General features: G+C 29.1%; 1 protein-coding gene across 1 annotated transcript in view; it reads right to left on the reverse strand.

The window, feature by feature from the left end:
- LOC133657088 (calcium-activated potassium channel subunit alpha-1a-like) overlaps positions 1-16,330 on the reverse strand; it is a 626,717-nt gene that overhangs the window by 250,865 nt on the left and 359,522 nt on the right. Inside the window, 2 exon segments of the mRNA XM_062058010.1 lie at positions 5,622-5,713; positions 14,028-14,198. Coding sequence (XP_061913994.1) covers positions 5,622-5,713; positions 14,028-14,198 — 263 coding nt within the window.

The raw sequence follows: 16,330 nt of genomic DNA on the forward strand, positions 1-16,330 counted from the left end.
TTTTAATGTATTTATCTAATAACAAATGTATTATTTAATGTATTAGGTAAAAATTATTTTAATGTATTTATCTAATGACAGACATATTTTTATTTTATGAGATATTTATTTTTTTATGTTTTAATTTAGTGACAAATGTATTATTTAATGTATTAGGTCAAAATTATTTTTATTTATCTGATGACAAATGTATTATTTAATTTTTTGAGTCAAAATGATTTCAATGTATTTATCTAATGACAGACATATTTATTTATTTAATGACAGGTTTGTTTTAATGTATTCATCGAATGACAAATGTATTATTTAATTTATTAGGTCAGAGTTATTTTTAATAATATTTATCTAATAAAATGTATTAGGTCAAAATTATTGTTATGTATTTATCTAATGACAGACATATTTATTTTATGAGTTGTTTATTTTTTTATGTATTTATTTAGTGACAAATGTATTATTTAATGTATTAGGTCAAAATTATTTTTATGTATTTATCTGATGACATATGTATTATTTAATTTATTAAGTCATAATTATTTTAATTTATTTATCTAATGACAGACATATTTATTTTATGAGATATATTTTTTTAATGTATTGATTTAGTGACAAATGTATTATTTAATGTATTAGGTCAAAATTATTTGTATGTATTTATCTGATGACAAATGTATTATTTCATTTATTAAGTCAGAATTATTTTAATGTATTTATCTAATGACAGACATATTTATTTATTTAATGACAGGTTTATTTTAATGTATTCATCAAATGACAAATGTATTATTTATTTTTATTAGGTCAGAATTATTTGAATGTATTCATCTAATAACAAATGTATTATTTCATGTATTAGGTCAAAATTATTTTTATTTATCTGATGACAAATGTATTATTTAATTTTTTGAGTCAAAATTATTTCAATGTATTTATCTAATGACAGACAAATTTATTTATTTAATGACAGGTTTATTTTAATGTATTCATCGAATGACAAATGTATTATTTAATTTATTAGGTCAGAGTTATTTTTAATAATATTTATCTAATAAAATGTATTAGGTCAAAATATTTTGTATGTATTTATCTAATGACAGACATATTTATTTTATGAGTTGTTAATTTTTTTATGTATTTATTTAGTGACAAATGTAATATTTAATGTATTAGGTCAAAATTATTTTTATGTATTTATCTGATGACATATGTATTATTTAATTTAATAAGTCATAATTATTTTAATGTATTATCTAATGACAGACATATTTATTTTATGAGATATATTTTTAAATGTATTTATTTAGTGACAAATGTATTATTTAATGTATTAGGTCAAATTTATTTGTATGTATTTATCTGATGACAAATGTATTATTTAATTTATTAAGTCAGAATTATTTTAATGTATTTATCTAATGACAGACATATTTATTTATTTAATGACAGGTTTATTTTAATGTATTCATCAAATGACAAATGTATTATTTATTTTTATTAGGTCAGAATTATTTGAATGTATTCATCTAATAACAAATGTATTATTTCATGTATTAGGTCAAAATTATTTTTATTTATCTGATGACAAATGTATTATTTAATTTTTTGAGTCAAAATGATTTCAATGTATTTATCTAATGACAGACATATTTATCTATTTAATGACAGGTTTGTTTTAATGTATTCATTGAATGACAAATGTATTATTTAATTTATTAGATCAGAGTTATTTTTAATAATATTTATCTAATAAAATGTATTAGGTCAAAATTATTTTTATGTATTTATCTAATGACAGACATATTTATTTTATGAGTTGTTAATTTTTTTATGTATTTATTTAGTGACAAATGTAATATTTAATGTATTAGGTCAAAATTATTTTTATGTATTTATCTGATGACATATGTATTATTTAATTTAATAAGTCATAATTATTTTAATGTATTTATCTAATGACAGACATATTTATTTATTTAATGACAGGTTTATTTTAATGTATTCATCAAATGACAAATGTATTATTTATTTTTATTAGGTCAGAATTATTTGAATGTATTCATCTAATAACAAATGTATTATTTCATGTATTAGGTCAAAATTATTTTTATTTATCTGATGACAAATGTATTATTTAATTTTTTGAGTCAAAATTATTTCAATGTATTTATCTAATGACAGACATATTTATTTATTTAATGACAGGTTTGTTTTAATGTATTCATCGAATGACAAATGTATTATTTAATTTATTAGGTCAGAGTTATTTTTAATAATATTTATCTAATAAAATGTATTAGGTCAAAATTATTTTTATGTATTTATCTAATGACAGACATATTTATCTTATGAGATGTTTATTTTTTATGTATTTATTTAGTGACAAATGTATTATTTAATGTATTAGGTCAAAATTATTTTTATGTATTTATCTGATGACATATGTATTATTTAATTTAATAAGTCATAATTATTTAAATTTATTTATCTAATGACAGACATGTTTATTTTATGAGATATATTTTTTTAATGTATTTATTTAGTGACAAATGTATTATTTAATGTATTAGGTCAAAATTATTTGTATTTATTTATCTGATGACAAATGTATTATTTAATTTATTAAGTCAGAATTATTTTAATGTATTTATCTAATGACAGACATATTTATTTATTTAATGACAGGTTTATTTTAATGTATTCATCAAATGACAAATGTATAATTTATTTTTATTAGGTCAGAATTATTTTAATGTATTCATCTAATAACAAATGTATTATTTCATGTATTAGGTCAAAATTATTTATATTTATCTGATGACAAATGTATTATTTAATTTTTTGAGACAAAATTATTTCAATGTATTTATCTAATGACAGACAAATGTATTTATTTAATGACAGGTTTATTTTAATGTATTCATCGAATGACAAATTTATTATTTAATTTATTAGGTCAGCGTTATTTTTAATAATATTTATCTAATAAAATGTATTAGGTCAAAATTATTTGTATGTATTTATCTAATGACAGACATATTTATTTTATGAGTTGTTTATTTTTTTATGTATTTATTTAGTGACAAATGTAATATTTAATGTATTAGGTCAAAATTATTTTTATGTATTTATCTGATGACATATGTATTATTTAATGTATTAAGTCATAATTATTTTAATGTATTTATCTAATGACAGACATATTTATTTTATGAGATATATTTTTTTAATGTATTTATTTAGTGACAAATGTATTATTTAATGTATTAGGTCAAAATTATTTGTATGTATTTATCTGATGACAAATGTATTATTTAGTTTATTAAGTCAGAATTATTTTAATGTATTTATCTAATGACAGACATATTTATTTATTTAATGACAGGTTTATTTTAATGTATTCATCAAATGACAAATGTATTATTTATTTTTATTAGGTCAGAATTATTTGAATGTATTCATCTAATAACAAATGCATCATTTCATGTATTAGGTCAAAATTATTTTTATTTATCTGATGACAAATGTATTATTTAATTTTTTGAGTCAAAATTATTTCAATGTATTTATCTAATGACAGACACATTTATTTATTTAATGACAGGTTTGTTTTAATGTATTCATCGAATGACAAATGTATTATTTAATTTATTAGGTCAGAGTTATTTTTAATAATATTTATCTAATAAAATGTATTAGGTCAAAATTATTTTTATGTATTTATCTAATGACAGACATATTTATTTTATGAGTTGTTTATTTTTTTATGTATTTATTTAGTGACAAATGTAATATTTAATGTATTAGGTCAAAATTATTTTTATGTATTTATCTGATGACATATGTATTATTTAATTTATTAAGTCATAATTATTTTAATGTATTTATCTAATGACAGACATATTTATTTTATGAGATATATTTTTTAATGTATTTATTATTATTTAATGTATTAGGTCAAAATTATTTGTATGTATTTATCTGATGACAAATGTACCATTTAATTTATTAAGTCAGAATTATTTTAATGTATTTATCTAATGACAGACATATTTATTTATTTAATGACAGGTTTATTTTAATGTATTCATCAAATGACAAATGTATTATTTATTTGTATTAGGTCAGAATTATTTGAATGTATTCATCTAATAACAAATGCATCATTTCATGTATTAGGTCAAAATTATTTTTATTTATCTGATGACAAATGTATTATTTAATTTTTTGAGTCAAAATTATTTCAATGTATTTATCTAATGACAGACACATTTATTTATTTAATGACATGTTTGTTTTAATGTATTCATCGAATGACAAATGTATTATTTAATTTATTAGGTCAGAGTTATTTTTAATAATATGTATCTAATAAAATGTATTAGGTCAAAATTATTTGTATGTATTTATCTAATGACAGACATTTATTTTATGAGTTGTTTATTTTTTTATGTATTTATTTAGTGACAAATGTAATATTTAATGTATTAGGTCAAAATTATTTTTATGTATTTATCTGATGACATATGTATTATTTAATTTAATAAGTCATAATTATTTTAATGTATTTATCTAATGACAGACATATTTATTTTATGAGATATATTTTTTTAATGTATTTATTATTATTTAATGTATTAGGTCAAAATTATTTGTATGTATTTATCTGATGACAAATGTATCATTTAATTTATTAAGTCAGAATTATTTTAATGTATTTATCTAATGACAGACATATTTATTTATTTAATGACAGGTTTATTTTAATGTATTCATCAAATGACAAATGTATAATTTATTTGTATTAGGTCAGAATTATTTTAATGTATTCATCTAATAACAAATGCATCATTTAATGTATTAGGTCAAAATTATTTTAATTTATTTATCTAATGACAGACATATTTATTTTATGTATTTATTTAATAACAGTTACATTTAACAATTTTATGACAGATTTGCCCATTTTTTTTATTGAATAACCTTTTTTCTAAAAATAAATTTCATGTCCATTTATTTAATGATGACATAGCACCCAAAAAAAGAGCACCCTTGTTTACATTACACACCATGATTAATAAATTGGTCATGAAATACAAAACCTAATGTCTCTGTAATTCTTTCACCCATATTTTTGTTTACTATTTTCCTTTTTAGGGTGGCCCTAATACTCGTTGATAAGGCAAAGAAGCTCAGAGTGAGAAAGAGTGAAGAAGAAGAAGAAGATGGTGCAGAGCAAAAGAGCATAAGAGTGCATGAAGAAGTGAGTCCTAATGGCCGAGGTCTCCAGTCATGCAGTGTGACTTGAGGTTATCAACATTGTATTTGCTCAAAGGATAACCGCCCCCTCGGTGTTGTATCACACTCCAAGTGCTGAGAGGGAGGTCTCCAGTCACACAACCACACCTTGTCTGCGTTCCAACTTACTTTCGGCCTCGTGTCGAGTTATAACTCCCGCCGTATTTCTTCCGATTAAGGATGAGAGCAGCAATTTCTGGCACGTAGCGAGCAAACATGGCCTACATGCATGGAACAGAAAAACAAAAAAACAGAAAAAAAAGGCATGCAAGAGAGGGTCCTAGCGCACACAAGAACAACAGCAGAAAACCGTCTGGAATACTTACTTTCTCCCATTAACCGCACTATAGGAACCGCCATATTTCTTGCGGTTTCCTATTAACTCTATGATTTCAGGGACGTAGCTGGCAAACATGGCCTAAGGAGAAGATAGGAGACAGAAGCAGAGGCTAAAAAGAAGAAACTACAGAGCAGCTGGTGGGGAGCGTGAACCCAGAGTCCTCAAAGGAGAGAAGTAAAAACCAGGATCTCTCTGTAGAGACTTGTGTTTAACATTAAAGATTAACATTTTGGGTCAATTTCATCACAGCAGTTTTAGTCTGTGATCGTACCAAAGCAGACTTTTTGAGTAAGAAGAACCTATGTGCCATGTTTAGTCCAACAAACACAGATGGTTGGGCAGGTTGATTTGAATAGACCCCCCTGATGCCCCACAGCTGCAGAACACATTGACACTCATTCGCTGGGCTCGGAGAATGAGCTGAATGCATTTTGCGGGTGTTAGAATAATGGTTTCTAAATCATCACAAAAACTTTGTATTACATTGAGTTCCCGACAAGAATGCCTGGTTCACACCAACGGCGCTTTCAAGCGGCGAGCAAAGCGCCGTCATTTTTGTCAATTTTTCCACGAATATCCCGATCTCTGAAGTAATGTTATGCTTTGATACGCTCTGATACGAATTAGTTGCCGCTTTCTTACCGGTCCTCACGCTTTGATCCCTCTTTGATACGCTTTAAATCACGTTTTGATACGTTTTATTACGCTTTATTGAACTTTATTACGCTTTGATGCGATCCTGACGCTTTAAATCAGGCTCTGACACGATTATCAAGCTCTGTTGTGCATTGTTACAACAAAAATAAGAAAAAAATGTGAAAAACTCAGTATACTGTTTTTCCACCCATTTTTTATATTCATTTATTTTTTCAATTTCTCTTTTTTTTCGTTATATTATGTTTTATATCTTCATTTCTTTTATTTTTGTCATCTTAATAAATATCTATCTTTCATGCTAGTTGAAAATATTAAAAGGCATTTGTTTTATCCACCCATTTTTTATATTCATTTATTTTTTCAATTTCTCTTTTTTTTTCCGTTATATTATGTTTTATATCTTCATTTCTTTTATTTTTGTCATCTTAATAAATATCTATCTTTCATGCTAGTTGAAAATATTAAAAGGCATTTGTTTTATCCACCCATTTTTTATATTCATTTATTTTTTTCAATTTCTCTTTTTTTTTCGTTATATTATATTTTATATCTTCATTTCTTTTATTTTTATCATCTTAATAAATATCTATCTTTCATGCTAGTTGAAAATATTAAAAGGCATTTGTTTTATCCACCCATTTTTTATATTCATTTATTTTTTCAATTTCTCTTTTTTTTCTCTCATTATATTATGTTTTATATCTTCATTTCTTTTATTTTTGTCATCTTAATAAATATCTATCTTTCATGCTAGTTGAAAATATTAAAAGGCATTTGTTTCATCCACCCATTTTTTATATTCATTTATTTTTTCAATTTCTCTTTTTTTTCCCGTTATATTATGTTTTATATCTTCATTTCTTTTATTTTTGTCATCTTAATAAATATCTATCTTTCATGCTAGTTGAAAATATTAAAAGGCATTTGTTTTATCCACCCATTTTTTATATTCATTTATTTTTTCAATTTCTCTTTTTTTTCCGTTATATTATGTTTTATATCTTCATTTCTTTTATTTTTGTCATCTTAATAAATATCTATCTTTCATGCTAGTTGAAAATATTAAAAGGCATTTGTTTTATCCACCCATTTTTTATATTCATTTATTTTTTCAATTTCTTTTTTTTTCCCCGTTATATTATGTTTTATATCTTCATTTCTTTTATTTTTGTCATCTTAATAAATATCTATCTTTCATGCTAGTTGAAAATATTAAAAGGCATTTGTTTCATCCACCCATTTTTTATATTCATTTATTTTTTCAATTTCTCTTTTTTTTTCGTTATATTATGTTTTATATCTTCATTTCTTTTATTTTTGTCATCTTAATAAATATCTATCTTTCATTTCTTATGCTAGTTGAAAATAATTAAAGGCATTTCTTTTATAAAACGTAACATATTCTCTTTATTATTAACATTTTCATACAGAAAAATTATAGACAGTAATGTCAAACTGCAACATCAAACAGCAAACTCTAAAGAAGTACAGAAACAATGATCATCGTATAAAAAAGGCAATGATGCAAAAGAGAATGGATTTGTAATCCTGTGTTGGTTTTACATTAAAGTTTCAATGTCACTAGTCAATATCACAGTCACTTCCTATTGCGCTTTGAACCAAGATCTGTTAAGCTTTCCTACGCTTTTAGTCAAGTTTTGCTGAGCTTTGTCAGGCTTTGTCACGCTTTGATACGCTCTCAGCGTTTTATTCCATTCTTGACAGAGCGCAGAATTTTTTAAAACCGTTTAAAAAATGTTGGCGAACTTGCCGCATGTCCCGCTTCACTACAAGCTTTCCCACGATCCATTAGGACCCTCACGCTTTAATCAGGCTTTGTTACGCTATAACGCCGCTTTGCATGATGCTTTAAAGCGCCGTCAAAGCGCCGTTGGTGTGAACCTAGCAGAAGACAAAAGGCCGTCTTTGAAACCTACCAAGAGTAAGGCTCGTAATGTATGATAATCAACAGAAAGATATTGTTCTATCCCAAGGACTTCAAAGCGGAGAGAACCAAGGATCTGCCCAATTTCCAGACGACCTCTTTTTGAAGTATTTTACAAACTCCTATATATATATATATATACCTATATTGAGAAAAAACATGCTTAAAACTAGAATATCAACTGTTGCAAAGCTGTGTCATCAACACTCACAAGTATAAAACTTGTTTTTTTAAAGTACCGTATTTTTCGGAGTAGAAGTCGCTCCGAGTATAAATCGCACCGGCCGAAAATGCATAATAAAGAAGGAAAAAAACATATATAAGTCGCACTGGAGCAGGGGTCACCAATGCGGTGCCCGCGGGCACCAGGTAGCCCGTAAGGACCAGATGAGTAGCCCGCTGGCCTGTTCTAAAAATAGCTCAAATAGCAGCACTTACCAGTGAGCAGCCTCTATTTTTTAAATGTTGTTTATTTACTAGCAAGCTGGTCTCGCTTTGCCTGACATTTTTAATTCTAAGAGAGACAAAACTCAAATAGAATTTGAAAATCCAAGAAAATATTTTAAAGACTTGGTCTTCACTTGTTTAAATAAATTCATTATTTTTTTTACTTTGCTTCTTGTAACTTTCAGAACGACAATTCTAGAGAAAAAATACAACCTTAAAAATGATTTTAGGATTTTTAAACACATATACCTTTTCACCTCTTAAATTCCTTCCTCTTCTTTCCTGACAATTTAAATCAATGTTCATGTAAATTTATTTGTTTTATTGTAAAGAATAATAAATACATTTTAATTTAATTATTCATTTTAGCTTCTGTTTTTTCGACGAAGAATATTTGTGAAATATTTCTTCAAACTTATTATGATTAAATTTCAAAAAAAAATATTCTGGTAAATCTCGAAAATCTGTAGAATCAAATTTAAATCTTATTTCAAAGTCTTTTGAATTTCTTTTACATTTTTTGTTCTGGAAAATCTAGAAGAAATAATGATTTGTCTTTGTTAGAAATATAGCTTGGTCCAATTTGTTATATATTCTAATAAAGTGTAGATTGGATTTTAACCTATTTAAAATATGTCATCAAAATTCTAAAATTAATCTTAATCAGGAAAAATTACTAATGATGTTCCATAAATAATTTTTTACATTTTTTCAAAAAGATTTGAATTAGCTAGTTTTTCTCTTCTTTTTTTTGGTTGAATTTTGATCTTTAAAGAGTCGAAATTGAAGATAAACTATGTTTAAAAATGTAATTATCATTTTGTTCGTGTTTTCTCCTCTTTTAAACCGTTCAATTAAGTGTAAATATCATTAATTATTAATAATAACATAGAGTTACAGGTAAATTGAGCAAATTGGCTATTTTTGGCAATTTATTTAAGTGTGTATCAAACTGGTAGCCCTTCGCATTAATCAGTACCCAAGAAGTAGCTCTTGGTTTCAAAAAGGTTGGTGACTCCTGCATTGGAGTATAAGTCGCATTTTTGGGGGAAATGTATTTGATAAAAGCCAACACCAAGAATAGACATTTAAAAGGCAATTTAAAATAAGTAAAGAATAGTGAACAACAGGCTGAATAAGTGTACGTTATATGAGGCATAAATAACCAACTGAGAAGGTGCCTGGTATGTTAACGTAGCATATTATGGTAAGAGTCATTCAAATAACTATAACATATAGAACATGCTATACGTTTACCAAACAATCTGTCACTCCTAATCGCTAAATCCCATGAAATCTTATACGTCTAGTCTCTTACGTGAATGAGCTAAATAATATTATTTGATATTTTACGCTAATGTGTTAATAATTTCACACATAAGTCGCTCCTGAGTATAAGTCGCACCCCCGGCCAAACTATGAAAAAAAACTGCGACTTATAGTCCGAAAAATACGGTACCAAGAGTAAGGCTCGTAAAACTCCACTGTGTCAGGGGGAAAGCCACTTGAAGGTGTTCCTGTTTTCTCTCATGTATGGTAATCAACAGAAAGATGTCAAAGCGGAGAGAACCAAGGATCTGCCCAATTTCCAGACGACCTCTTTTTGAAGTATTTTACGAACTCTTTTTGAACTATTTTATGGAACTCTTTTTAAAGTATTTTACGAACTCTCTTTGAACTATTTTATGGAACTCTTTTTTTAACTATTTTACGCATACTTGCCAACCCTCCCGATTTTCCCGGGAGACTCCCGAATTTCAGTGCCCCTCTTGAAAATCTCCCGGGGCAACCATTCACCCGAATTTTTCCCGATTTTCACCCGGACAACAATGTTAAGGGCGTGCCGTGATGGCACTGCCTTTAGCGTCCTCTAGAACCTGTCGACAAGTCCGATTTTTCACCATACAAATAGCGTGCCGGCTCAGCCACATATTGTATGAGGCTTCTGCATACACACGGAAGTGACTGCAAGACATACTTGGTCAACAGCCATACAGGTCACACTGAGGGTGGCCGTATAAACAACTTTAACACTGTTACAAATACGCGCCACACTGTGAACCCACACCAAAGAAGAATGACAAACACATTTGGGGAGAACATCCGCACCGTAACACAACATAAACACAACAGAACAAATACCCAGAATCCCTTGCATCCCTAACTCTTCCGGGCTACATTATAAACCCCCCGCTACCACCAAACCCCGCCCCCCCCCCAAAAAAAATCTCCCGAATTCGAAGCTCTCAAGGTTGGCAAGTATGATTTTACGACCTCTTCTTTTGAACAATTCTGTAACTATTTATGTAACTAACAACGTGCCAACTTCACTGGTTTTGGGGTTTGTACAAGCATGCGCCTCCAGCTCGACAAAACATCTACTGTATGATAAACATAAAAAACACCCACGGTAAATCAAAATAACATTTACAAGATATGACCGACTTGGAACTAAATACTGAACAGAGGTCAACGTGAGCCATCGTAAAACGCACAACCACGAAAATACACGCCCAGGTATAACCAAACAACACACCCATAGTGTATAAAATATGATCAAAAACATCAATTCAAACAAAACACCTATTGCAAATACAAACCCCGTTTCCATATGAGTTGGGAAATTGTGTTAGATGTAAATATAAACGGAATACAATGATTTGCAAATCATTTTCAAGCCATATTCAGTTGAATGCACTACAAAGACAACATATTTGGTGTTCAAACTCATAAACTTTATTTTTTTTTTGCAAGTAATAATTAACTTAGAATTTCATGGCTGCAACACGTGCCAAAGTAGTTGGGAAAGGTGGCAATAAATACTGATAAAGTTGAGGAATGCTCATCAAACACTTATTTGGAACATCCCACAGGTGTGCAGGCACATTGTGTTACATGGCCTTTCCTTTTAACAACACTCAGTACACGTTTGGGAACTGAGGAGACACATTTTTGAAGCTTCTCAGGTGGAATTCTTTCCCATTCTTGCTTGATGTACAGCTTAAGTTGTTCAACAGTCCGGGGGTCTCCGTTGTGGTATTTTAGGCTTCATAATGCGCCACACATTTTCAATGGGAGACAGGTCTGGACTACAGGCAGGCCAGTCTAGTACCCGCACTCTTTTACTATGAAGCCACGTTGATGTAATACCTGGCTTGGCATTGTCTTGCTGAAATAAGCAGGGGCGTCCATGGTAACGTTGCTCGGATGGCAACATATGTTGTTCCAAAACCTGTATGTACCTTTCAGCATTAATGGCGCCCTCACAGATGTGTAAGTTACCCATGTCTTGGGCACTAATATACCCCCATACCATCACACATGCTGGCTTTTACACTTTGCGCCTATAACAGTCCGGATGGTTCTTTTCCTCTTTGGTCCGAAGGACACGACGTCCACAGTTTCCATAAACAATTTCAAATGTGGACTCGTCAGACCACAGAACACTTTTCCACTTTGCGTCAGTCCATCTTAGATGAACTCGGGCCCAGCGAACCCGGCGGCGTTTCTGGGTGTTGTTGATAAATGGCTTTGGCTTCGCATAGTAGAGTTTTAACTTGCACTTGCAGATGTAGCGGCCAACTGTAGTTACTGACAGTGGTTTTCTGAAGTGTTCCTGAGCCCACGTGGTGATATCCTTTACACGCTGATGTCGCTTTTTGATGCGGTACCGCCTGAGGTTATCGAAGGTCCGTAATATCGTCGCTTACGTGCAGTGATTTCTCCAGATTCTCTGAACCTTTTGATGATATTACGGAGCGCAGATGGTGAAATCCCTAAATTCCTTGCAATAGCTGGTTGAGAAAGGTTGTTCTTAAAATAAGCAGGGGCGTCCATGATAACGTTGCATGGATGGCAACATATGTTGCTCCAAAAGCTGTATGTACCTTTCAGCATTAATGGCGCCTTCACAGATGTGTAAGTTACCCATGTCTTGGGCACTAATACACCCCCATACCATCACACATGCTGGCTTTTACACTTTGCACCTAGAACAATCCGAATGGTTCTTTTCCTCTTTGGTCCGAAGAACACGACGTCCACAGTTTCCAAAAACAATTTGAAATGTGGACTCGTCAGACCACGGAACACTTTCCCACTTTGTATCAGTCCATCTTAGATGAGCTCAGGCCCGGCGAAGCCGACGGCGTTTCTGGGTGTTGTTGATAAAACGGTTTTCCCCTCGCATAGGAGAGTTTTAACTTGCACTTACAGATGTAGCGACCAACTGTAGTTACTGACAGTGGGTTTCTGAAGTGTTCCTGAGCCCATGTGGTGATATCCTTTACACACTGATGTCGCTTGTTGATGCAGTACAGCCCGAGGGATGGAAGGTCACCGGGCTTAGCTGCTTACGTGCAGTGATTTCTCCAGATTCTCTGAACCCTTTGATGATATTACGGAGCGTAGATGGTGAAATCCCTAAATTCCTTGCAAATAGCTGGTTGAGAAAGGTTTTTCTTAAACTGTTCAACAATTTGCTCACGCATGTGTTGACAAAGTGGTGACCCTCGCCCCATCCAGCATTTCATGGAGTCTACTTTGATACCCAATCATGGCACCCACCTGTTCCCAATTTGCCTGTTCACCTGTGGGATGTTCCAAATAAGTGTTTGATGAGCATTCCTCAACTTTATCTCGTATTTATTGCCGCCTTTCCCAACTTCTTTGTCACGTGTTGCTGGCATGAAATGCTAAAGTTAATGATTATTTGCAAAAAAAAAAAATATTTGCCAGTTTGAACATCAAATATGTTGTCTTTGTAGCATATTCAACTGAATATGGGTTGACAATTATTTGTAAATCATTATATTCCGTTTATATTTACATATAACACAATTTCCCAACTCATATGGAAACGGGGTTTGTATGAAAACATCTAAATGAGAGGTCGCGGGAGGCTGAGGTTGCCGGGGTAACAGTCAGGCAGGCCTAGGCCTCATCCCCCTGCCCCCTGTGTTTGTTGGAATTGTGGGAAGGGACACAAAAAGGGGTAGGGTGTCCTGAAACCGCTTTTTTTTTTCTTAAGAGAACATTAACAATATAGTCATACAATATTGGTCTTTTCCCCCAAAACACAAGAAGAGAGACATAAGGGGAGAGAAGTTACAAAGCACAAGAGACAAGAGGCTAAACAGGAGGAAAGGACTACGCAATGACAACAATATCCTGATATTGACAGATTTAAAACCTACATTTAGCATTTTGTGTCGACTACTTTCTAGCATATTTAATAACAATGCAATATATTCAAGGGGAAAACAGGTTTAAGGCAAGAGGTAGAGACAGGGTTAATGAATAAGGGAACAAGGGAAGGGAGAAAAATCTGATTTTTTTTTTTACCAAACCGCCGAGGATAAAGAAGACCATGAAGAGGCGCCCCAAGGTGGTTTTTGCATAGACATCCCCATATCCCACTGTGGACATGGTCACCATCAGTAGGTAGACACATTCCCAGTAGGAGAGCGGCTGGGAGTTTTGGAAGTTTTCCCAAGGATCCCCTGAGTTTTCCACCTACGATGTAAGGAGCAGAGAAGGGAAGGACATTTTTTTTTTTTAGATGTATTCTCCCGACTGGAGAAGTTGTGTAATCAAGTTGATTATGTTCAACTCAAACTGCATCTGCTTTCATCTTCCACTGGGAAATGTAGCTTATACTGATCTTAGACTAACACCTAGTGGTAGGAACTGGTTATTTCTACTCTGACCTGATGAATAGAATTATACACAAACACGATACTGTAAAGATGTACTAAAATATTTTACATTTGTGCTGTGTTTCTTCTACACAATGTCCTTAAAATACAATGTTTATGAATCTAATATAAATTGAACATGTGCCATCATTTATGCATGTATCAGTTGTTGATGTTCCTGGAAATCATCCACCTTCTAAAAATCGTTATCCACTTTATTAAAATCCATACTGTTTTGTCTGAAGTTGTAAAGTACACAACATGTAATCTAATCAAACAATTTTTATAACTACACTTTTAAAAATGTAATTCCTGAAATATAATCTGAAATAAGTGTCCTGGACATTGTAATGTATTTCATGATGTTTATTTATTTAGGTCAAATTCATTGTTTATGTATTTGTTGATCTGATGTATTTATTTAATTCATTAAGTCAGATTTATTTTAATGTCTTTATCTAATGACTGACATATTTATTTTTTATTTTAATGTATTCATCGAATGACAAAAGTATTATTTACTTTATTAGGTCAGAACTATTTCAATGTAATTATCTAATGACAAATGTATTATTTAATTTATTAAGTCAAAATGATTTTAATGTATTTATCTAATGACAGACATATTTATTTATTTAATGACAGGTTTATTTTAATGTATTCATCTAATAACAAATGTATTATTTAATTTATTAGGTCAGAATTATTTTAATGTCTTTATCTAATGACAGACATATTTATTTTATGATATATTATTTTTTTTAAATGTATTTATTTAGTGACAAATTGTTATTTAATGTATTAGGTCAAAATTATTTTAATGTGTTTATCTAATAACAAATGCATTATTTAATTCATTAGGTCAGAATAATGTTAATGTATTTATCTAATGACAGAAATATTTATTTAATGAGATATTACTTTTTTATGTATTTATTTAATGACAAATGTATTATTTAATGTATTGGGTCAAAATTATTTTAATATATTTATCTGATGACAGACATATTTATTTATTTAATGACAGTTTTATTTTAATGTATTCATCAAATGACAAATGTATTATTTAATTAATTAAGTCAGATTTATTTTAATGTCTTTATCTAATGACTGACATATGTATTTATTTAATGACAGATTTATTTTAATGTATTCATCGAATGACACATGTATTATTTATTTTATTAGGTCAAAATTATTTAAATGTATTTATCTAATGACAAATGTATTATTTAATTTATTAAGTCAAAATTATTTTAATGTATTTATCTACTGACAGATATATTTATTTATTTAATGACAGGTTCATTTTAATGTATTCATCGAATGACAAATGTATTATTTAATTTATTAGGTCAGAATTATTTTTATGTATTTATGTAATAACAAATGCATTATTTAATTTATTAGATCAGAATTATGTTAATATCTAATGACAGACATATTTATTTTATGAGATATTAATTTTGTTATGTATTTATTTAGTGACAAATGTATTATTTAATGTGTTAGGTCAAAATTATTTTAATGTATTTATCTGATGACAGACATATTTATTTATTTAATGACACGTTTATTTTAATGTATTCATCGAATTACAAATGTATTATTTAATTTATTAAGTCAGAATTATTTTAATGTCTTTATCTTATGACAGACATATTTATTTATTTAATGACAGGTTTATTTTAATGTATTCATCGAATGACAAATGTATTATTTAATTTACTAGGTCAGAATTATGTCAATGTATTTATCTAATGACAAATGTATTATTTAATGTATTAGGTCAGAATTATTTTACTGTATTTATCTAATAACAAATGCATTATTTTTCTCATTTATTAAGTCAGAATTATGTTAATGTATTTATCTAATGACAGACATATTTATTTTATGAGATACACATTTTTTTATGTATTTATTTAGTGACAAATGTATTATTTAATG

Source organism: Entelurus aequoreus, linkage group LG09 (assembly GCF_033978785.1).
Source record: "Entelurus aequoreus isolate RoL-2023_Sb linkage group LG09, RoL_Eaeq_v1.1, whole genome shotgun sequence".
In the NCBI taxonomy this organism is placed as follows: Eukaryota; Metazoa; Chordata; class Actinopteri; order Syngnathiformes; family Syngnathidae; genus Entelurus; species Entelurus aequoreus.